The 21,226-nt window shown below is 56.0% G+C and overlaps 1 protein-coding gene across 6 annotated transcripts in view; it reads left to right on the plus strand.

Annotated features, from left to right (window-relative positions):
- Window positions 1-20,287, plus strand: part of Nfix (nuclear factor I X) — a 79,780-nt gene extending 59,493 nt beyond the window's left edge. For 2 of the 6 annotated variants that reach the window (XM_048795277.1, XM_048795276.1), the window contains exons 5-11: window positions 296-416; window positions 1,867-2,003; window positions 4,790-4,912; window positions 7,349-7,524; window positions 12,444-12,591; window positions 14,713-14,804; window positions 17,638-19,143. In XM_048795277.1, coding sequence (XP_048651234.1) covers window positions 296-416; window positions 1,867-2,003; window positions 4,790-4,912; window positions 7,349-7,524; window positions 12,444-12,591; window positions 14,713-14,804; window positions 17,638-17,796 — 956 coding nt within the window. In that variant the 3' untranslated portion in view covers window positions 17,797-19,143. Of the gene's footprint in view, window positions 1-295; window positions 417-1,866; window positions 2,004-4,789; window positions 4,913-7,348; window positions 7,525-12,443; window positions 12,592-14,712; window positions 14,805-17,637 lie in introns of all 6 variants that reach the window. The other 4 variants (XM_015489116.2, XM_015489119.2, XM_048795275.1 and 1 more) reach the window with 4 other exon arrangements.
- Window positions 20,288-21,226: the final 939 nt, after the last annotated feature.

A 21,226-nucleotide genomic window follows, 5' to 3' on the forward strand; every position in this document is an offset into this window, starting at 1 on the left:
ACTTCCTCTGTCTCTTTGGCCATAGGCTGGGTGGAGCAGAGTTGTCCAGAGAGCCCCAGCCAGCTCTAATCTCTGCTGCTTTAGGGAAAAAAAAAGTCACAACCAAAGGCTCTTCCCTGAGGAACCCCAGTGGGGGTTGGGGGGAGGTTTTCTCAGCAGCACAGGTGGCCCACCTTCCTATCCTGTGTCCCTGCAGCAACCCCCCCTGGGCTTCTGGGAGCTGCTCACGGCAATTTATAGGCCCTGTGGGGCCTCTGGTACCTTCTAAACCTCACCAGCCTCTTACTCTTCCCAGCTCCTGTGGCAACAGCGTCAGGGCCCAACTTCTCGCTGGCCGACTTGGAGAGTCCCAGCTACTACAACATAAACCAGGTGACCCTGGGGCGGCGGTCCATCACCTCCCCACCTTCCACCAGGTAAGCCTAGCACTGCAGCCTTCGGTCTGCCCCAGATGACCCCCTGTTATTCACAGTGCCTGGGCCTGGATGCTTCAGGATGTTACCCCTTGTTGGAGGCACTAGCTCGCCGTGGCCTGGACCCACTGTACTCAGCTACCCCACTGAGCTTCCTGTCACACAGCACTTGCCCCTGGGGACCAAACCTGCACAAGTCTTGGCTAGAAGTAGAGTCTGGCAAGGTCTCCTCTTGGAGAGGTGGCACTTGATCCCAGACACATGGCAGAGGTGGTGGTTGGGAGACGTGGGATGGATGCTCCAGGCAGCCTCCCTCCAGTCAAAGCTGGAGAGGTTGGCAGGGCCACCCCAAGAGGACTTTGGAGACCTGAGGAAGGCGTGTGGACTTCATCTAGGGCGGCAGAGACACTGAAGAGTTTTGAGCGGGGCATGCTGGGGTTGTGTGTTCCAGCAGCTCCTCCAGCAGTGTGTGGGCAGGGCTGACAGAGTGGGGAGGCCAAGCCTCCGGGCTGGGCTGGGGAAGGGTCTGAGTAGGTGGATTACGCTAGAGAGAAGGGGAAGAGTTGAGAGGTGCTAGCCGGTAGTCAGTTGGCCTCATCAGGTACATCTTGCAGGGAAGAGTCAGGTTCTGTCTTCTTTTATTCATTTTTATTTTCTTTTAAAGATTTATTTTTTAGTTGTAGTCAGACACAATACCTTTATTTATTTATTTATCTTTATATGGTGCTGAGACTCGAACCCAGGGCTTCACACGTGCTAGGCGAGCGCTCTACCACTGAGCCACAACCCCACCCTCATGGTTCTGTCCTCTTTTAAAACTAGGATTTTTTTTTGTTCACTGTGAGGTTTTAGGCTCTGTGTGTGTGTGTGTGTGTGTGACTAGCGATTGAACCCAGGGGTACTCTACACCTGAGCTACATCCCAACTCTTTTAATTTTTATTTTGAGACAGGGTCTCGCTAAGTTGCCTGGGCTGGTCTTGAACTTGTGATCCTCCTGCCTTGACCCGCCAGAGTTGCTAGGATTACAGGCATGTGCCACCATGCCTGGTTACGCATTCATTTTGAGTTTTTAAAATCTTTCATTAAAATATTCTTTACCTTGATGACTGAGTTTTGTGGTACCTCTGACCTTTTTGTCTCTGAGAGTACCTTCACTGGCCCTTGGGGACTGACAGGAAATGGTGGGTGGGGCAGAGGAAGCAGGTGCTCCTTTCTTGGATGGGCCCTGGATGGACCATAAAGGGCTCCTGAGGGAGCAGATTTTGGAACTGCCTTGCTCCAGGGAGCAGGTGGGCTGGTCTCAGGTTGGGCATCCAGGGGAGAGTCCAGAAGCAGTGCTACGGGCTGGCACCTGCTCCTCACACAGGGGGCTGTCGATATACAGTTCTCCAGCCGGGGCACCCAGTGACTCCTCGGAGCCTTGGCCCATCTGACCCTCTCTTCCTTCCCCAGCACCACCAAGCGCCCCAAGTCCATTGATGACAGTGAGATGGAGAGCCCTGTCGACGACGTGTTCTATCCCGGGACAGGCCGCTCCCCAGCAGCTGGCAGCAGCCAGTCCAGTGGGTGGCCCAACGATGTGGATGCAGGTATGGGCATGGCAGTTCCATCTCACCCAGACCCAGAGCAGCCAGAGCCTCCACTGACTCCCCCATTGTCAGGTGGCACTACCAGTCTCCCTCCTAGATTTCTGAAGTGGGCACACCAACTGAAGGAGGGGAGTGGAGGCAAGGAGCTGGGCCACCCCTGAGTGGGCAGCAGAACTTATGGGCATGGTGGGGGAAAACCTGCAAGCCTCAGGTGCCCTGTGGTGGGGGGCTATGGCCTCTGCTTCACAGCCTCCTCCTCTTGATATTTCTGCAGATATTGCCCAGCCTGGTGGTCCCCAGAGTTTAAAGCCATTTTCTCACCCAGGGCCCTAGTGGCATTTGAGACCTGGTCACTCTGCAGTGGGGACAGCCCAGTGCATTGTCGCGCTGGGTGGCATCCTTGGCCTCCACCTGCCAGATGCCAGTAGTAAACACTCACTCCCTGTTTTGAGGAACAAAAATGTCTTCAGACATCGCTGAATACCTGCTAGGGGACAGACTCGTCCTGGCCTCAAGGAGGCTAGGGCCAACTTACAGAGAGATTCAGAGCCCAGTGAAGAGCAGGCAGAGCTGTTTTTAGACCAGGCGGGGAAGCTCTAATGAAGGGTGAACTTCTGAGAAGCCTGTAAGAAGCAGCTCAGACCTTTGCTTCCCTCTGATTGGCCTACGCATGTGGAGCCCACCCACCTTCACCTCCAGTGAGAGAGCTCAGGAGGGAGTGTGTGTGCCCATGCTCGTGCGTGTTCGTGCGTGTGTGTGTGTGTGTGTGTGTGTGTGAGAGAGAGAGAGAGAGAGAGAGAGAGAGGGAGAAAGGGGGAGAGAGAGGAGGCTCACTGCAGGGGACCCTGCCTGACATGTCGGACCTATGGCCTGTGTAGGTCCTTAAGGGATGAGGGTCTTGGGGCCTGGGAGTGCATATCTGCTCATGTGGGGTGTACACAGGGCATATTTGCTCTGGACAGGGCTAGAGACAGAGGACTGGGCTTTATTCATTCAGAGTCTGACCTAATGGCACCTTGTCTGCTACAGATTGGGGTCAGGGATGGGGGTGGCCAGTGGAAAGGCTACAGATGCAGGCTCTGGCTTCTGCTCTTGGCTCCCGGGAGGAAGCAAAGCCTCCAAGCCTTGACTGAGGGAGTGGGCTCAAGACCCTCTAGACCTCTAGTGGAGACTGGACTCTGTGGGAAGAAGCCCCAGCATGAGCGTGACTTTGGTGGCCCTTCCCAGTGTTTCCTTGTGACAAGTCCTGGGCTAGCATGGCCCATACTGCTCCTTGGGGGAGCCTCTGGTGGCACAGAGAGGGGGAATTGAGAGGACCCAGGAGACTTGGGCTGCATCCCAGGCCCCTGCCAGGACCTCAGTCAGGTGATCCCTCCTGCAAGACTGCCACTGGGGTGCCTTGAGGCCCCATCTGCTGCCACTTGCTCCTGGGAGGAGGGCTTCCAGGACCCTCCGCACAGACCTAATATCCAAGGAGCCCTCTTCTTCCTGGCCCCTGCTTTTTCCTTCTTAGCTCTCTGCTCTTGCGCCTGCCATTTCTGCTTCTTCCTGCAGTCCTGCCATGCACGGCACCCCCAACATCCTCCTGCAGCACCCCCAGCTCCCTCCCCCTCCTTGTCGTGTTTCCCTGGGCTGCGACAAATCGCCAATTAAGCAGCCCAGCTGCAGGATGGGGAACAGCTGGGGAGGCGCTGTTCGGCAGCAGGGACAGCTGTGCACAGCTGGTGGGGGGCTCCCTCCCCCCACCATGCCAGCTATCAGGTGGCACACAGCTGCCGCCAGATAACACCTCTGCTGGCGGCTGGGAGCTCACCCTTCCCCCGCCTCTTTCCAATGCCGTTGTGGCTCTTCTTTCTCTGTTCTACAGCCCCCCCCCCTCAACTGACTCAATTTGTCCCTCAAAGATGGCAGCTCTACAGATCTGCCTCCCCTCCACCTCACCTCTCCCAGGAAGAGAAGTTCAGCCCAGGACAAGGTTCAGTCCAGATGAACTCCCCCAGAGACCTCATCCACTGGGAGCCCTCTTTGCCCTGGTGTCTTTGGGATGTCACACCTATTGGGCAGAGATGCCCTTGGCTGGTAGCTTCTGGCTCTTCGAAGAAGCTCAAATAGGGTGTCTTCTCTGTGCCTGTCTCCTGCAGAATACCACTCTGGCACCAGGAGCAGAGCCCATCCCCAGCCTCCAAATCCCCTGAAAAGGGGCATCCTTTTCCTCTGGCTCTGCCCCTAGGACCCACCCAGGCCCTCTGGCCCCACTCCCTGCTGCTCTGTTGGATGTGTGTCCCTCCCAGGGCCCCTGACTGTGTTTTCCCTTCCCAAAAGGGAGCACTGGTTTCTTCCCACCAGAGCGGCCCAGGGCCCAGAGTACCTCCTGGGCTTGGCCCTTTGGCCCCCTTCATCACAGCCATCACCCAGGCTCTCAAACTGGCTCCCTAGGTTCCTCCTGCACCCCATTTCTGATGCTGGCCCTGTGGTACCCCTTTTTATTCCCTTATGTGTTTGTTAGTGGGCAGGATGGGCTCCCGTTGCTCAGCCCCAGCCCAGCACATGCAGCCCATGTCATGCAGGGGCTTTATTTTCCTCTCTTGCCAGAAGCACCCACGGCCAATCTGCACATGGGGCATGGAGGAGCCCAGATAAGGCATCGTGGGCAGGAGGCCTCATGGTGGAAGAAGGGCTGGCAGGGGCACCCCGAGGATAGAGGGAGCGAGCTGCTGGCTTCCCACCTTTCCTGCTCCCACCCTGGCCTGGCTAAACCTGCCTGTGTTGCTGCTTCCTCCCCCCAGGCCCGGCTTCTCTAAAGAAGTCAGGAAAGCTGGACTTCTGCAGTGCCCTCTCCTCTCAGGGCAGCTCCCCACGCATGGCTTTCACCCACCACCCGCTGCCTGTGCTTGCTGGAGTCAGACCAGGTGAGAAATGGGGGACCTGGAGCGGGCAGTATGGGAGGTGGCCAAGTGCCAAGGGGAAGCTGACCAGGTGCAGGGGCCAAGACTGACTGGATGACAGCCCAAGGCTCCCTGTGTGGGTGATGATGTGGCAGCAAGGATAAGTGGGACGGGGGGGGGGCCCTCTTGCAGCACCACCCCCTCTTGCAGCACCACCCACCACCAGGCCTAGCCCTGAGTCTGCTCACCTGGTTCCCAAGCACCCTCCCACTTGCTTCTGATTCCCATGTGCAAGAGTGTGTGGGTGCATGTGTGTACTGCATGTTCACTAGGAACCTCCTGAGTCTCCTCCAACCTGCTCTCCAGCCAGACAGGCCTCAGGCCCAGTTTACCTCCATCCCGTCAGCCATAGTGGGAAAGCACCCTCCCACCCTGCCTGCCTTTGGCTCTTCTCTACCAACCCCTAGCTGAGCCCAGGGTCTGGTCTCCCAACATGAACCCAGGGTGGCATAGATTGAAAAGACCACTCTGCCTGGTGTAGTGATGCAGGAGGCTGAGGCAGGAGGATCATGATTTTGAGGGTAGTCTGGGCAACTTAGCAAGAGCCTGTCTCAAAACAAAACAAAAAGGTCTGGGGGTGGAGCTCAGCGGCAGAGCACTTGCCTAGACTGTGTGAGGCCCTGGGTTCCATCACCAGGACTGGGAAAAAACAACACTGTTTAGAGCCCCTGGTCTCCTGCCTTGTATCCTGGGGCAAGCAGCTGCCTTCTCTGGTTTTCTCTGCCCTTTTCCAGATGTGAAGGGCTGGGCCTGGGGGACAGGTGGCCCCTGGGAAAGGGTTCCACCTGCTGCCTTGAGAGCGCATCTCTCCCTTCCGTGTCTCTAGTGTGAGGAGTGGGAGCAGGCAGGAGGTTGGGGGGTGTCACTTGGGGAGCTCCTTCACTCCCTTGCTTTTTTCTTCCCTCCCTGGTACCCACCTGGTAGCATGAGGCCTGGGCACAGGCCTACATCTGTCCACTGTCTCTCTAGCGGGCTTCTTTGCTCAGGACACAGAGCAGGGAGGTTTACCTTCTGGCTTCCTCCTCAGGGCCTCCTGGCTGGGAGCCCAGAGGCAGCGGGTGCTGGGGCAGGGTGTGGTGGCCGCAAGGTGGGGGCAGGGATCCCAGGCAGCAGGAGGGCATCAGGCCCCACTCTGCTCTGAGTCAGTTTTTATGAACTCCAGAGAGAAGCCAAGTTTCCTTAGCCTCCTAATGAAACCAGCTAGAGCAGCTGATTGGAAACAGACCGGAGAGGGAGGGCCCGTCAGGAGAGGAGGCCTGTGCCGGGGGGACTGCGTGTGCAAGGGCACGCGTGCTAGGGCCATGGGGCTGAGCACGTGAAGGCAGCCTGTGCTGGGAGTGGGAGCATCCCACGTTGCACTCAGGAGGTGTGAGTGTGTATGTCCAGTGCCTTTCTGGCACCAGCATGGGGCAGGTCTTTATCTAGAGCCCAGTAGCTATCTGCCCACATAGTCCCTCACCCAGGCTTCCCACAGGGCCTGTACCCCAGGAAAGCCAGTTGTTTATCTTCAGCATAGAATGTCAGAGGGTGCCAAAAACACAGTCATCAAGATAGGTAATATTTTAATGCATTATTTAAAAAATAAAAAAAAAAAACCTATTACAAGAAGACATATGATAAGCTGGCTAGGGTGGCACTTAACCTGTAATCCCAGATACATGGTGGGTGGAGATGGGAGGATTGCAAATTTGAGGCCAGCCTCAGCAATTTAGTGTAATCGTGTCTCAAACTAAAATAAAAAGGGCTGGGGTTGTAGCTCAGTGTTAGAGTGCTTGCCTAGCATGTGTGAAGCCCTGGGTTCAATCCTCAGCACTGAAGGGAAAAAGAAAAAAAAAAAGCATACGATAAGCAAATAACAAGCTAAACGATTTTAAACAGAGACAGGATCTCTGTCTGAGCAGGACCCTGCTTCACCTGTCTCCTTGTTGTAATACCCAGCCTAGTTCCAATCACATCTCTAATTTTTTAAAAGTTTTAATTTCTTTTTTTTTTTTCTTCAGTACTGGAAATTGAACCCGGGATTTGAAGTGTACTGAGCCAAGACCCCAGCCCACCTTTTGCCTATAAAAACAAGTGGCTGGCCCTCAGGCCCGAGCCTACTAATTTGATTATTATCTGGGTATTTTGGGGGTTTTTCTGGTTTTATTTTTGTGGTGCTGGGGATCAAATCCAGGGCCTCACACATGCTTATCTTTAGTTTTAGGACACATTAAATGTCACTGACCTGGATGACAGCTCTTTTGGTGCCTGTCAAGTAGCTGTCCTGCCTCACCCTCCTCCCTCCCCATTCTCCCTCTTCCTCAACATCCTCGGCCCTGGATCACCAGCTCCCCTCTGCCATGCCCCCAATGCTGCCTCCTCAGCCCTGATGCCTTTCTCTTCTTGCCCATGTGCATGCAGGGAGCCCCCGGGCCACAGCGTCAGCCCTGCACTTCCCCTCCACGTCCATCATCCAGCAGTCGAGCCCATACTTCACACACCCGACCATCCGCTACCACCACCACCATGGGCAGGACTCGCTGAAGGAGTTTGTGCAGTTTGTGTGCTCGGATGGTTCAGGCCAGGCCACAGGACAGGTGAGTCCAGAGGGCCCCAGGAGCCCTGCGGCAGCCTCATCTCTGCACCTCTGTCTGTCTGTCTGTCTCAGGGCTTATAAGGAGAGGGCCCACTTGGGGCTGGAGCAACAGGGAGGCAGTCTTACACACACCTTGATTTTTCTGGGTCTGGGGTTGAGTGTCCAAACGTTATATCAGGGCCTATCCATCAAGGTCTGGAAAGGTGGAGGGCATCAACTTCTGGGCCCATCCTGCCTGGGCTCCTTGCCCTCCCTGTGGGCCTTATTTCCTCAGCAGAAGTGAACCTGTGATCTCTCCATCCAGGGCTTGAGCCCCCCACCTCCCAGTGCCCCTCTTACACCTCAGAGATGCAAGGATTTGACAAGGTTCCAGGCAAGAGTTTGGCATGGCTGTTGACATTTGCAGCTGTTTGTTCTCTGTGGTGTGAGGCTGCCCTGGGCACTGTAGGATACTGAGTAGCATCCCTTGCCTCTACCTGACAGATGCCAGGAGTTCCTTTCTGCTCCCCAATTGTGTCAATCCAAAATGTCTCGGATTTCAGTGAGCTGTGTGGGCAGCAAGGCCGTGCCCAGATGAGCAGCTCTGTGTGAAGGGAGGCCCCAATCCACGGAGCTGCCATGGATTCTCCTGTCAGCAGGACTCTTAAGGGGTTCCCAGGACCATTCTGGTTTTACGGTGAAGCTCTTCTCAGCCCTGGGGACAGAGGAGATCCCCAAGAGCCTCAGGGCCCAGTTATGCAGCAAAGGGATTATCCTAGGTGGTGGGCCAGAGATGACCCCAGGTGGGACGCTCAGGTCCTCGGGGGTCACTCTGGGTTGGGACACGTTGTCTCTAGACCTCTGGGAAGGTTCTGTAGCCCAGGCAGCAGGCTGTGCTGTGAACAGCCCCAGCCCTCTCAGCTGGCTGTGGCAGCCTGGATTCCTGCTGTGAGAGGTGTGTGTCACATTGGTGTCGGGGAAGCTCCAGGGCTGTGGCCAGAGGCAGCCCAGCGAGAGTGGCCAGCGTCCTCCATTCGGCTGGTGCTGTCTTGGTGCACTCTGCGTAGAGTGGGCATTTGCTGTGCGCTGGTATGTGATTAGAGATGGGCCTCCTGGAGCCGCGGCCTCCGGGCTCTCCGTCCATCTCTTCCCTCCCTCTTGCTTTCCTTTCTCTTTCCTCCTTATCTCCTTTTCCCCTTTGCCCTGTGAGGGCTTCCCTGGCTGACTGCAGCTCCTCAGGACACTGGTAGCCTTGCCCTCCTCTCGGGACAAGCGTTGTTCTGCTTTCAGGGGCGTAGAAGAGTAGACCTGACCTTTGGCAACTGCTGTACTTCCTTCAGAGATGTGGCAGTGTCGATGGGGAGCCACTAGCCTGTGCCCTGGTTCCCAAAAGGCCTGATGTCAGGAACGTAGAACTGAGAGGCCAGGAATGCTGCCTTGCTTGCCTTTTCACCTAGGCAGGCAGGGCTTGGAGTAAAAATGGAGTGGACCTAGAGACTGAGGGCTGGGTCTTGAGCTTCTCACTTGACTTTTCAAGATTGAGATCTCATTTTGCTTAAGAAGGTTTTCTTCTTTTGCTTCAGAGAAAACACTGCAGGCAGGTTTGCGAACAGGCACCCTGATGAAGCAGAGGATAGCCAGGCTGGGGAGCAGCCTCTCTGGGTTTCCTCTTGTAGTCTGTCATCTGAAGAGAGAGGAGGGGGATCTGAGGGGAGCCCGCTCCAGAGGGCCATCCCTAGGTTCAGAGAGGAGATGAGAGCCAAGAGTCACCAGCATGCTATGCAGGAATCTGATGTAGCTGCAGAGAGCCAAAGGCCAGCTGAACTTGCTTAGTTCTCAGACTTACTGTGCACAAGAGGAGTTCACAGGCCCTCAGCCCCAGAGCTTCTGTTTCAGTGGGGTTGGGGGAGGGCCTAAGAAGCTGCATTTTCCCCCAAGCTCCCAGGCAATGCTGGTGTTGCTGGCCAGGAGATCCACTTTGAAATCAGTGATCTAGAGCCTAGAGAAGAAACTTTCTAACCTCCTCAAGAATCTGAAGTTATTGACTAACTTTGCAGGAAAATACATGGAGAAACTTTATAAACAATTGCAGGAGGGTTCCCAGGCACCCTGATAGCTTGTCCTTGGACCCTAGGGTAAGGCATGCACTGATTTCATTAAAAAAAAAAATTTTTTTTTTGAGGGGACTGAGGACTGAACCCAAGGATGTTCTATTACTGAGCTATATCTGCAGCCTTTTTTATTTATTTTTTTGAGACAGGTTCTTGCTAAGCTGCCCAGCCTGGCCTCAAACTTGCAATCCTCCTGCCCTCAGCTTCCAAGTAGCTAGAATCACAGGAATGTAGTACCACACCTTGGCCACACACTGGTTTCAAAGAACCAAATCAATAGTAGCCAAGGGCAAGTGGAGACACCACTAGGAGAAGGACAAAAAGAAGATGCTTGAGGAGTTGTGTTTTGGAGAGGGAGAAGAGGTGGCCAAGTGAATGGGAAAGTCACAGACCCACTGGGAAGGCATGATTCTGAGAGGCAGGAAGACTGGCTGTGGCTCAGCCTTGTTTGCCCACGTTGGGATGGCCAGGCCCGCATCCTTTAACTGTAAGATCAAAGTGAGGAGCCATACCGGCTCTCAGGTGAGGTTGTAAGGTACCGCAGAGTCACAGGAACTTGAGATATTTAAAACCTTGATTTACACTCCAGCCGCAGCTAACCTCCCAGCCTGGTTGAAAGTTACTTCAAGAAACAGAATGTTGTACATCACAAACTGTAATGCCTTATCAGACCGAGCCAGGACTAGCCCTATCAGATAGAATTAGTGGTTTAATTTACTTTTTCATTTTTTGGTACTGGGGATTGAACCCAGATGCTTTACCACTGAGCTACATCCCCAGCCTTTTTATTTTTTTATTTTGAGACAGGATCTCGCTAAGTTGTTTAGGGCCTCTCTGATTTGCTGGGACTTCCCTTGAATTTATGGTCCTCCTGCCTCAGCCTCCAGAGTCTCTGGGATTACAGGCATGCTCCACTGTAGCCAGTGAGATTAGCAGCTTAGATACTCCTAGGGGAGACAGGCTCTGAAGGCAGGAAGGAGGCAGAGGCCACCCTAGGGCAACAAGTGCTGCCTGGGAAGCTTGTGTCTCAGCTCCTGGGAACATGAGTTCAGGATGCCCAGAGAGAAGGAGTGGGGATTCAGGACTATTCTATTTTTTGTCTTGATGGAAGAATGAGATAGGAACCAGGTTGGCCATGGAAATGTGGAGAAGCAGTGCTATTTGGATCTGGGTGTCACCCCTGCAGAACTGGAAATCCCTGCCCTTTCCAAAAAGACACCTAGCACAAAGGGTCTCCAGCCTGACACAGACAGGGACCAGAAGCCACTGCATGCTTTGTCCAAGGCCTTTGAGAATTGTCACCGTCAGAGAAGCAAGAATAGTTGAGGGAACAATTTAGAGGAATAATATGTCAGACTTAAGTGCTGGTCATTAGGGATAGAGGACAAAGGGCTAAAAGCTAAAGTTGAGCCGAGTGAGGCCTGCACGGGTCAGCTGTGAGTTCTGTGATTTTAAACTGCAGCAGGACAGCAGGGCAATCTCTCTTGGTCAGTGGGACTCAGTACTGCCCATTTCTGCCATCTCCAGGCACCACTCGGAGGTCCAGGGTGTCCTGGAAGAACAGGACAGAGAGCAAGGAATGTGATTCAGGAATCTAGCTGGTCCCGCCGAGAGGAAGTGTTCTCTAAGCAGGACTTGAAGTAAAGTGCCTGGTCTAGGCCTGAGCACCAAGGGCACAGAGCTGACGGACACACTGTTGCAGAGGGGCACCCCTGGAGTGTCACTATTACTGTCTTGGTGAAATGAATGAGGACAGAATGACGGGCTGACTTCAAGCACTGGGTGGGTGGACTTCACAGAGTTTGTCCACTGATAGGAGGAGGAGCACAGGGACCCCCCACGGGTCTCATAGCTGGGTGATTGGAAGGGCAGAGCTTTGCCCCATAGGGTAGGACAAAGAGCTGGGGCTGGGCCTCCCCATGTCTGGGCTGTAGGTGGGCATTGAGGGTGCTGCCCAGAGTAGCAGGAGGCTCCAGGAAAGAGGCAAGGGAGCCTTTGGCAACTCCCTTCTCTGAAGCCAGAAGGCTGACCCACGAAAGGCCAGGCACAGGGCCTGGAGGAGGAAACTCAAGTTTGAGGCCAAAGAGGGCATAAAGGACAAGGAGTGGATCCTGGTGGCCTGACCTCCCTGGCTCCTGAGGGCGTCGTCCAGGGAAGCACTCTTGAAGAACGTCACAGAAACTGGAGCTGGCAGCAGCGCGTTTTCCTCCCTGGCTGTTCTTTAGAGAAAAGGCCAGCACCCCACTGTCCACAGGCGCTGAGGACACTGGCTGCCGGGGCCCAGAGTGAGCTCCTCCCTGCCGGCGTCCTCCTGAGGCTGTGCCAAGAATGGATGCTGGACGGGCCTGCAGTCCTTGGCTGGTCAGCCCGCCCGGCCGGGCCCTGGAGGGAGGCCCGCATGTGCCTTTGGGGGATGGTGGGGGTGAGCTGGCTCGTCTTTCCTGCTGTGGGAGAAGGTCTTCAGGAGTGTGAGAACGCTGAGTACAGTTGCACGCATTGCTAGGTGGCACTTTTTTTGTACCTAAAACATTTTCCTTAAGAAATAACAAATCACCTGTCGGACGACCCCCTTCCTTTCTCCCACAACTTCAAAAGAGGACTGAAAAAAAAAAAAAAGAGAGAGAGAGAGAGAGAGAGAGAAACACCCGAGAGACCAAATAGAGGCCTTACACCCTTACCCATCCTGTGCCCCGGATGAGAGGACCTTCCCAATCCTGCATCTTCCACCGGGAGCGCCGGCTCTCCGGAGCGAGCTGGTGCGGCCGCGCAGGGGAGCGTGTGTCTGTGTGTGATGTGCCTTCATGCGTCACTCTATTTATGTTGTTCGCAGCCCAACGGTAGCGGCCAGGGCAAAGTCCCGGGGTCATTTTTGCTACCGCCGCCGCCTCCAGTGGCCAGACCTGTGCCCCTTCCTATGCCTGATTCCAAATCCACCAGCACTGCCCCAGACGGCGCCGCCTTGACTCCTCCATCACCTTGTAAGTGGACGATGAAACTGAAACCACAACGCCCAGCGTCCCCGGCCCATCCAAACAGTCTGCACCGCAAAAGAGAACAGCCCCACACCCATGCCAAAGCCCCCAGCCCAGAGCGCCACGGAGCCACCTGCCCGGACAAGAGCAGAGCCAAGCCCCCAGCCACAGCCTCCCGGGCCTCTGTTGCGCCAGCCAGCACCCCATGAGCCCCCTGCCTGCTGCTCCCAGCTGGGGCCCCTGGCCCAGGCCCCCCTGGGGGGCGGGAGGGACAGCACAGTGGGGTGCCAGGCCAGGGGTGCTGGCGCGGGTGGGAGGGGGCGGGGAGGCACAGCCATGCCATCTTCATGCCTGATTGCTGTTTTTTTGTTTTTTTGTTTTTGTTTTTCAATTTTTTGTTGTTTCGTTGTTCCTACACACACACCAAGAAAATTAAATGTGACCACAAGGCGACGCCACCACCATCCCCTTTTTGCCTTACCTCCCTTACCTCCTTTCCTGGCTCTTGGGCCTCTAAAGATGCAGGAGGCCAGCCCCTGACCCCCCACCCTCAGTCTCACATTTGGTTTCTCGTTGTTCCTCTTTTTTTTTTTCCTCCTCCTCCCATCCTTTCCCCTTCCTTCCCCTCAATCCCTTAATTCCTTTCCTAGGTTGATGTTCCAAGGACAAGGGAGGGCTCTGGGCCTCTGCTACTTCATCTCTCTCTCTTTCTCCTCCCCCCCCCCCTTTTTTTCTCTTTTCTTTAAAACTGGTGACAAATTTTATCAAAAGGAAGAAAAGAAAAAATCTTGAGTCAAGAGGCCCCAGGTAGACCCGACGTGAAGGACAGGAAAGATGGAGGGTGGGCTGTGCGCTGTCTGTGGGCAGGGTGGCCGAGGGTGGGCAGGGCCCTGTGGCTCACAGGCCATAGGCCAGGGTGCTGCAGTGGTGGGCGGGTGGCCCACCTCACTGCTGTCTGTTGGCCCTGTTTCTCCTCCTTTCTCTTGGTTTGAGTTCTTCCCCCCATCCTTCTCATGCCATCTTCTCATCTGCATCTACCATAAGACACGAAGTCATGACCATGGTCATCTGAAGTGGGCAGGGTTGGAGAAGGGAGTTCAGGCCGCAGGTTGGGGGGCACTTCTGAAGAGAGGTGGACAGAACCTGGTGAGCATGGGGTCCCTGAGTATAACTGGTGTAGGGCAGGGGATGGGCAACCGGTGACACTCTTTTTCCCCTCTGGGGACATCTTCCCTCCTGGGAGTACAAGGCCTGTTCCCTCCTGTTGGGCTCTAGCCAGATAACCCAAGAAGAACTCAGGGGTGTTCGGTTCATTTGCCACCTGGGGCTGCAGGACAGCTGTCCCTAGGTGACTGAGCTTTGGGGCTCTGCCAGGCACTCCGGCCTCCTCTTCCTCTGTAGCCTTGGCCCATTTCAGGCTTTGGGACCGTGAACCCTTTGGGCCAGGTGCATTGATCAGAGAAGAAAGGCACAGGCTTTGCTGCCCCAGGCCAAAGCTGAGAGGTCAGCTCCTACGTCCTTCTCTGACCCCATCCTTCCTGGCTCAGTCCTTTGTTGGGTCCCCTTGGAGTTCCCCACATCACCTACCCACTCCTTAGGACTGCCCAGGGTGCACTTGACATGGCCTGAAAAGTGGTCTGAGAACACTTTCCCCACGCAGGGTGGAGGCAGGCCACCTGGGTGCCTGGGTCCAAAGCTGCCACCCTTCTTTGGACCCTCTCTTCAAGTAGGAAAGCCAGGATACCCACTGAGGGCACATTAAGGACCAGGTTGTCCCCAACCCTGTCCAGTATCTCAGTAGGGGACAGAACTGGGTCCGAGAGACCTCAGCTACAGCCTCCAGGGCTCCTTCCTTACCCTGGGCCCTGAAAGAGGCTGCCTGATTGAGGCTGCCAGGGCTGGGGGAGGGTGGGGTGTGTGCTTCTGGTCGGGAGAGGACGAGGGGCCCCTCATGTGGAGGAGGGGCAGGCTTGGAGCCTGGTCTTTAGCACAGGAGCCCTTGGCCCAGCCTAAATTTGGCAGCACAGCACAGTCTAACCCAGTCTCTCCCTCTCAGCAGTCCCGAAGGGCAGTACCCAGGTGGCCCAAGGCCTGACGGGGTCTCTCCCTCTCTCCCTGCTCCCACAGCATTCGCAGCGACAGGCGCCTCCTCTGCCAACCGGTTTGTCAGCATCGGACCCCGGGACGGCAACTTTCTGAACATCCCACAGCAGTCTCAGGTAGGAGACCACCTGTAAGCAGGCGCAGATGGACAGACAGGGTTGGGGACACCTTGATGTGAGGGAAGAGGCTGGGGTCTTTACAGCTAATCAGGGAGCAGGCGGAGCTTCAGGACCTAGACTTTTGCATGCCCAGCTGAGCCTGCCTCCCCAGGCAGCCCCCAGGCTCCCTGGCTAATCAGCTAATTGGATAATTAGCTCTGACAGCCCTGGCCCTGGGGAAGGCGGCCAAGGACCCAAGGCTCCAGGCGCTTTGGGCCAGGCCTGGTGGAAGCAAAGATGGAAGCCCGAGGCACCCTGTCAGGAACAGGGACAGCGTCTGCTTCACTGCCCTCCCACTGCCCCTCCCTCCCAATACTGGCTGGAAGTCCTGCCCCATGCACCCCCCACCCCGCCCTCCCCTTTTCCCTGGCTTTGGGTGGGCTGGGCAATGGTGGAGGAGGGACAGAGTGGGCCTGGTGGGCTGAGTGCCCAGAGACTCTGGCACCAAGGGCAGGGCAGGACTGGCTGCTGCCCTGGAAGCCCCTCCCCTAAGTCCCAATGGGTCCTGTTAGGGGTAGCCAGACTGCTGGAGCCCCCAGTCCCCACTCCCCTCTTCTGCTGACACCATCCCTACTTCTCTTAAAGGGATAAGCCCATCCTCAGCCCCTCTAGCTGGAAGCCCCTGGACTTGGCCTTGCACTTACATGTGGATGTCCCCTGTGTACCTGTCCCCAAAGAGGTTGAGAATAGTCAGCAGAACCCAGGGCTCTGGGAGCTAGGAAGGACCCACCTCAGGAGCAGGGCACACCAGCTGTTGAGGGCCCACGGCTTTCACAGGGCAGGGTTTCAGAAAAGAGTGTGCAAATGTCTTTCTTTTGCACATTTTACAAGAACACCTCCTTGTGGACTTTCTTGGCCCTGGGAAAACCACCTTTGCCCAGAGCCCCAGAGCTACCTCTGTTGGTTCCTGTTCCGCCTCTGCTCTGAGGCCCCCACCCAGAGAAAGTTAGTGGATGGAAGTTTTGTGTGTGTGGCTTGAGAGCTTGCTTTCTTTCTTTTCCTTTCCTTAAAAAAAAAAAAGCCAAAAAACTTTGTCAAACTTCAAACTTCAGAGCTCCCTAGTGGCAAGGAGGGGAGGGGAAGGGAACTTCAACCCCCTCCAGCTTCCCACCCCCTTTCCCCAGAGTCACGTCTGACCCGTCTGGTTTCCAGGAGCAACCAGACATGATGTAACACCCAGATGAACTTGAACTTGGGGGTGTTGAGAAGAAAAACAATGGCTCCGAGCAGGGGCTGGAGCCAGCCCCCTCTGCTCTGTGCCAGGGAGGCCGAGAAAGCCCTGCTGGCAGAGGGCGGGAGGGGGTGCCAGAGGAAGGGACAGCAGGCGGGCCTCCCCTCTGGGCTCTGGGCTGGCACCAAGGGCAGGGCTCACTTACTCCCTCCCTCTTGCCGTACCCCTGGCCGCCTGCAGCTCTGCAGTGCGCGTGCTTGACCACTGCCAGAGCCCTCCCAGTTCAGTCAACCCCTCTCTCCTCCTTCTTCACTTTCTCTGCTGTCTTTGCTTGGACGTTTTGGGGCCAAGGCAGAGTTTGAGGCAAGTCTGGTAAATAACTTCTCTTCTCCCATGTTCCCATCTTGGGCTCTGGGCATTCGGGGAAGGAATTCTCTGCCAGGGTCTAGGGCGCCTGAGCAGGCAGGTGTGTTGAGGGGGCAGCGGGAAAGCCAGAGCAGGACATGCTGCTGAGCAGGAGTCCCCGGGCCTGGGGCAGGCGGGCGGCTGCAGTGGGCACAGGGGGTACAGTCAGAAGTGGTTTCCACAGTAACGAGTGACTTTTGCTGATCCCTAGAGCACCAGATGGAGAGAGAACAATAGAATGAGGGAAGAAAAGAGAATTTTAGCAATTTTGTCATTCCCTGGGCAGCGCTTTTTACTTAGTTTTAATCAGTTTTGGACTTGGCTCAGGAAGCAGGGAGGGTGAGCAGAAAAGCCACTCCGTGCTTGGCAGCAGATCTTCTGTTCTCGGGACCTGTGGGGAGGTGCCAGGGAGCTCCCTTGGAACTGCCTTTGTCCCCAGCTCCAGGACTGGAATCCGAGTCTTCCTCCTCTGAGGAGGGCCCCCAACCTGAGATTTGGTTGTTGAGCCCCCTGCTGTGAAGCTCATGAAACCCCAAAGGGTCCAGCTTGGGGCCTTGGAATGATCTGCTAACAGACAGGGCAGCTAGAGCCCTCCCTGTCCATGTTGAAGGAGAGATGGCTCCGGAGCTGGCTGCCCCCAACTTGGGAACAGTCGTACAAGAGTCCTGCATAGTCATTTCTTATGAAGAGGGGTCCCATAGACTGCCAGGGCGAAGGGCGCGGGATGGGAAGCCCAGGAGCTAGCTGCTGCCCTGGCTCTCTTCTGCTCACTCTGGGGTGCTTCAGACCTGGGTTTCTGCCTCATCTTCATCAGACCCCCTGAGCCTCTGCTTGGTTTTTACTCGTTTGACAGGTCAGACTTGGGGCAGGTGCTCGGGGAATGCACAGAGGGAGGACAGGTCTCCTATGAGCATATCTTCCTGTATGTGACAGGCGGTTCATCTCTGCCAGCCAGCAGTGCCTGGTCACTGTGGCAATCCCAGATCCCACATTTATAGATACCACAGATACCCATCCACTGTGGTGGCCACTGGCCACATGTGGCTGTGAACATTTAAATGAATCAACTAAAGAATATATAGTCAGAATCCATATTGCATGTGCTGAGAAACCATTTGTGCTACTGCATTGGACAGCACAGATAGAATTTCTGTTGTCACAAAAAGTTCCAGAGATCTCTGAACCCTATCCCCCACTGCTTTTGTTTTTCTTAAGAGGGATCTTACTATGTTGCCCCGGCTGGTCTCCAACTCCTGGACTAAAGTGATCCTCTGCCTCAGCCTCCTGAGTATTGGACTACAGGCATGTGCCAGTGCACCTGGCTTCTCTGAATCCCTTTCTAATTCTCACACTCAGTGTCCCATCTCACAGTGAATAACATCATGTGGTCCCAACCAGAACTTGAGTCCTGGATCTGGCCTGTAGACCATAAGCTAACCAATATTGGAATAATAGAGTAAATATTGGAAAATTTCACATGAAATTCTGTTGCACTTCTAGCTTCTTTTGAAAGGTTGGTGGCTCCAGTCACCAGGGCTCTTACTCCAGTGTGGAAGGCCAGGCTCTAGACAGGGTGCAGGCATTCTGTCCACTACAGACCCTGCCTCCTCATGATCACCACACTGGTAGCAGTTAGGAGCATGAATTCTTCACTGCCCCCTGCATTTCAGTCCTAGCTGTGTCACCCTAAGGCTGTGTGGCCTCAGGCAGGGCACCTACCCTTTCTATGCCTGGCTTCTGTGAGGGGCTGGGTAAGGATAGAATGAACACATCTGGCATGCGTTCTGGTAGTTAGCTCTGTCTGATACCCACAGACCAGCAACTGTGACCCAGTCTTGGAGACCCCCATTTTGTAGATACAGTCAGGTGTACCCAGCCTCCTGACCCAACCCTTGGCCTTGGGTCTGGACTGTAGCCTTTGATGGAGAGCAGATTGCAAGCTGCCCTGCCTCTGGGGTCTACCCAGGGTGTGCTGGGTGCAGAGCTGCTAGACAACGCCCTGTATGTGAGAAGGCGGTGCCCCCTGCTGGCTTCATGAGGGAAGGACGCCCACCCCAGGGAGCCTTGGGTCCTTCCCCAGACTCTAGTGCCCTAAGGGTAAAGGATCTGCAGGGTGGGCTATGGCCCCTCCCCCAGGTCTGGCACTGCTGGGGACTGAAGCCATGTGGTTCCCCCGCCCCCAGCCTTTCAGCCTGTGGGACTTTGGCTGGGATGTTCAGACGGGAATTTCTGCTTTTAATCCAAAGAGACAGAAAGAAAACTCAGCAAGAAGCTGGGCCACCCCCACCCCACTCCTCAAACCCCTCTGGGCACAAAAGCTCAAGCCTGGCATCCTCCCCACCCTCCAGGACCCACACAAAAACCTAAACAATTGCAAACATGGCCAGATCCCAGGTTTGTGCCAGCGCCAGCCACGGGGGTCCCACCCGCTGGGCACTGTGCCCACGGGAAGGCCAGCTGGACTCTAGCACTGGGGTGCAGGGTCTGGGGGGATTCCCGTGAAGGGGAGCTGCACTTCCTCCCCAGCGGTGGGTCAATTGCCCAGCACCCTGGCTCTTTATAGCTGGACTTTGAGCTGGATCCTCAAGGAATCAGCAGTCACAGTGCCAGGGACCGTGCCCCAACTGTTCTCAATATTGCCTTTTTTTTTTTTCCCCCGGCTTCCTTTCAGTCCTGGTTCCTCTGATAAGATCGACAAAGAAACAGCAAAATGAAAAGAAGAGGTTCCTCAAAAGGGGGGAGAAGAAATTTTGAGACATGGAAAAATCCCCCAGCCCAGCCCAGCCCCACCGAAAAGCAAAAATTAGATGTCGTCAGCCACTCAGCCCTTCTCTCCTCCAGCCCGGGGACCCCTGCAGGCCCCCGAAGCAGCCCAGTTCTCAGAGAGCCCTCGGAAGGGGTCTCAACGGAGCTGTGCACCAGCAGCCAAGCAGAAAGAAACATGCAAAACGGACTCTGCCAGGCAGAGGACAGACAGAAAGAAAGGATGCGGCAGGACTGCCTTCTCCCCATCCCAGCCCGGCCTTCTAGGGAAGGAGCAAAATTCCCAAACAGAGCAACCAGCACAGTTCTGAAGGGGCCTGGCCCCCACCCTTACCCTTTCTAGGGAACCCCACTCTCCACTCCAGCCTGAGCTTTCCTGGGGAGCCTGGAGGACCAGCTTGTGAAGATAATGGGGTGTAGGTTGGCGAGCTCTCCCTTCTATACTTGGCCCCCTCCATCTCTCCCTTCTTGCCTGGGTTCTGGCTTCTACCCCTAGCTGCTCCAGACCAGGTGAGAGAGGCCCTTGGGTGGGCAGGGGGTACCCCCTGGAGCTACCTGCTGCATCAGCCCAGAATGGAAGGTGTTCTGCCATTCCACCCTGAGCTGTTAGGGGCAGTTCCTGAGGCCCCAAACCCCTTTGTACAGTCCACAGGAAAAAGATGGAATGCTCTAACTGATCCCGCCCCAGCTTGGGACAGGCCTCCTATTCCCTCTCTCTGAAGACCAGGAGGGCTGTCCCCTATTCCCGCCAGGAGTGAAGGGAGTTGGGCTCCAGGTCGCCCCTGCGCCCTAGCCCTGCATGCAGGTGCCCTCGCTCCGCCCCACTGGTCCCTGCCCCTGCCCCTCATGCTTACAGCACTGCTGGGGCCAGCCCGAGATGGAGCAGAAAGGGGACCCCTGGAGCCAATCGAGGAGGATGAAGCAGCTTCTGCTGCTGCGCCGGTTAAGCTGCCACCTGCGCTTAGGTAGGCGTCCTGCTCGCCGACTTTCAGTTCCTTTGGAGGGTGTTGGGTGTTGTCCTTTTCAAAAGTGTTTTGGAGCTTTCTGTCCCCCACCTTTCCCACCACACCCACCCCCCATGGCCACTTCTCTCTGGATTTTAGCTGTAATGTCTTTACTCTTTATTTAGGGGTGGGGCAGTCATTGTTTGGGTCTTTGCTGTTGCAATTGGGAACTCCTCCTCTATTTGAGCAACTTGGGAACAATTTGGTAACACACCACAGGAAGTAGCTCCCCCCAAGTCCCCTCCTTCCCCAAAGGATGGTGGGGGCCTGTCCAGAGGTTCTTTAGAAGTCCCCCTGGGAGGGAGGGGAGCATGAGCACGCCCAGCCCCCTCCAGGGTGTGACTTGGCCCCTCTGGCTTGTCTTTCTGTGCCTTACTCCCTCCTTCCTGCGTCTCCTCTCCCTGACCCCCTTTTCAAGTCCTTGTGCCTCTCTTTCTCTCTTTCTTAACGGTATGAAAACACAAAGCACAGGTCAGGATCCTCTGAAAGTCAATCAATCCAACATTGCACCAGTAGGGGTGGGTTATGGGCTTTATTTATTGAGAATCTAGTTTGTGAGGCTGTAGCCCTGAGCTGGCGGAAGGAGGGAAGGAGCCGTCCGGGGAGGAAGGAGGGCCATTACCTGGGGCTGCGCGGCTGGCAGGTGGTGCCTGCTCCCCAGGGCGAAGCCGCTAGGTGGCTGGCCCCAGGGGCGGCTTCTGTTGGAAATTGAGCGAAGCCCTCCCCCGCTCTCCTCGGCGTTCCACGCTGAGAGGACCCCAGGGCTGAGGGGCAGGAGATCCCGTGGGAGACTCCCGGGGCGTGAGGAGCAAGGCCCCGGGGTGGGGGGCCGGGCGGGCCGGGCGTGACGCGCGGTCAAAGTGCAATGATTTTTCAGTTCGGTTGGCTAAACAGGGTCAGAGCTAAGAGGAGCGGAAGGGGGGTGGTCCCTGCCCGGCCGCGTGCGCCCTTTCCGTCGAAGACAATCGGGCCGCGGTGTGCTGTGACACTGTGGGAGCCGGGGTCTGCGGGGCACCCGCCCGGGCGGGGTCGAAAGC

Source organism: Marmota marmota, unplaced genomic scaffold, assembly GCF_001458135.2.
Source record: "Marmota marmota marmota unplaced genomic scaffold, marMar, whole genome shotgun sequence".
In the NCBI taxonomy this organism is placed as follows: Eukaryota; Metazoa; Chordata; class Mammalia; order Rodentia; family Sciuridae; genus Marmota; species Marmota marmota.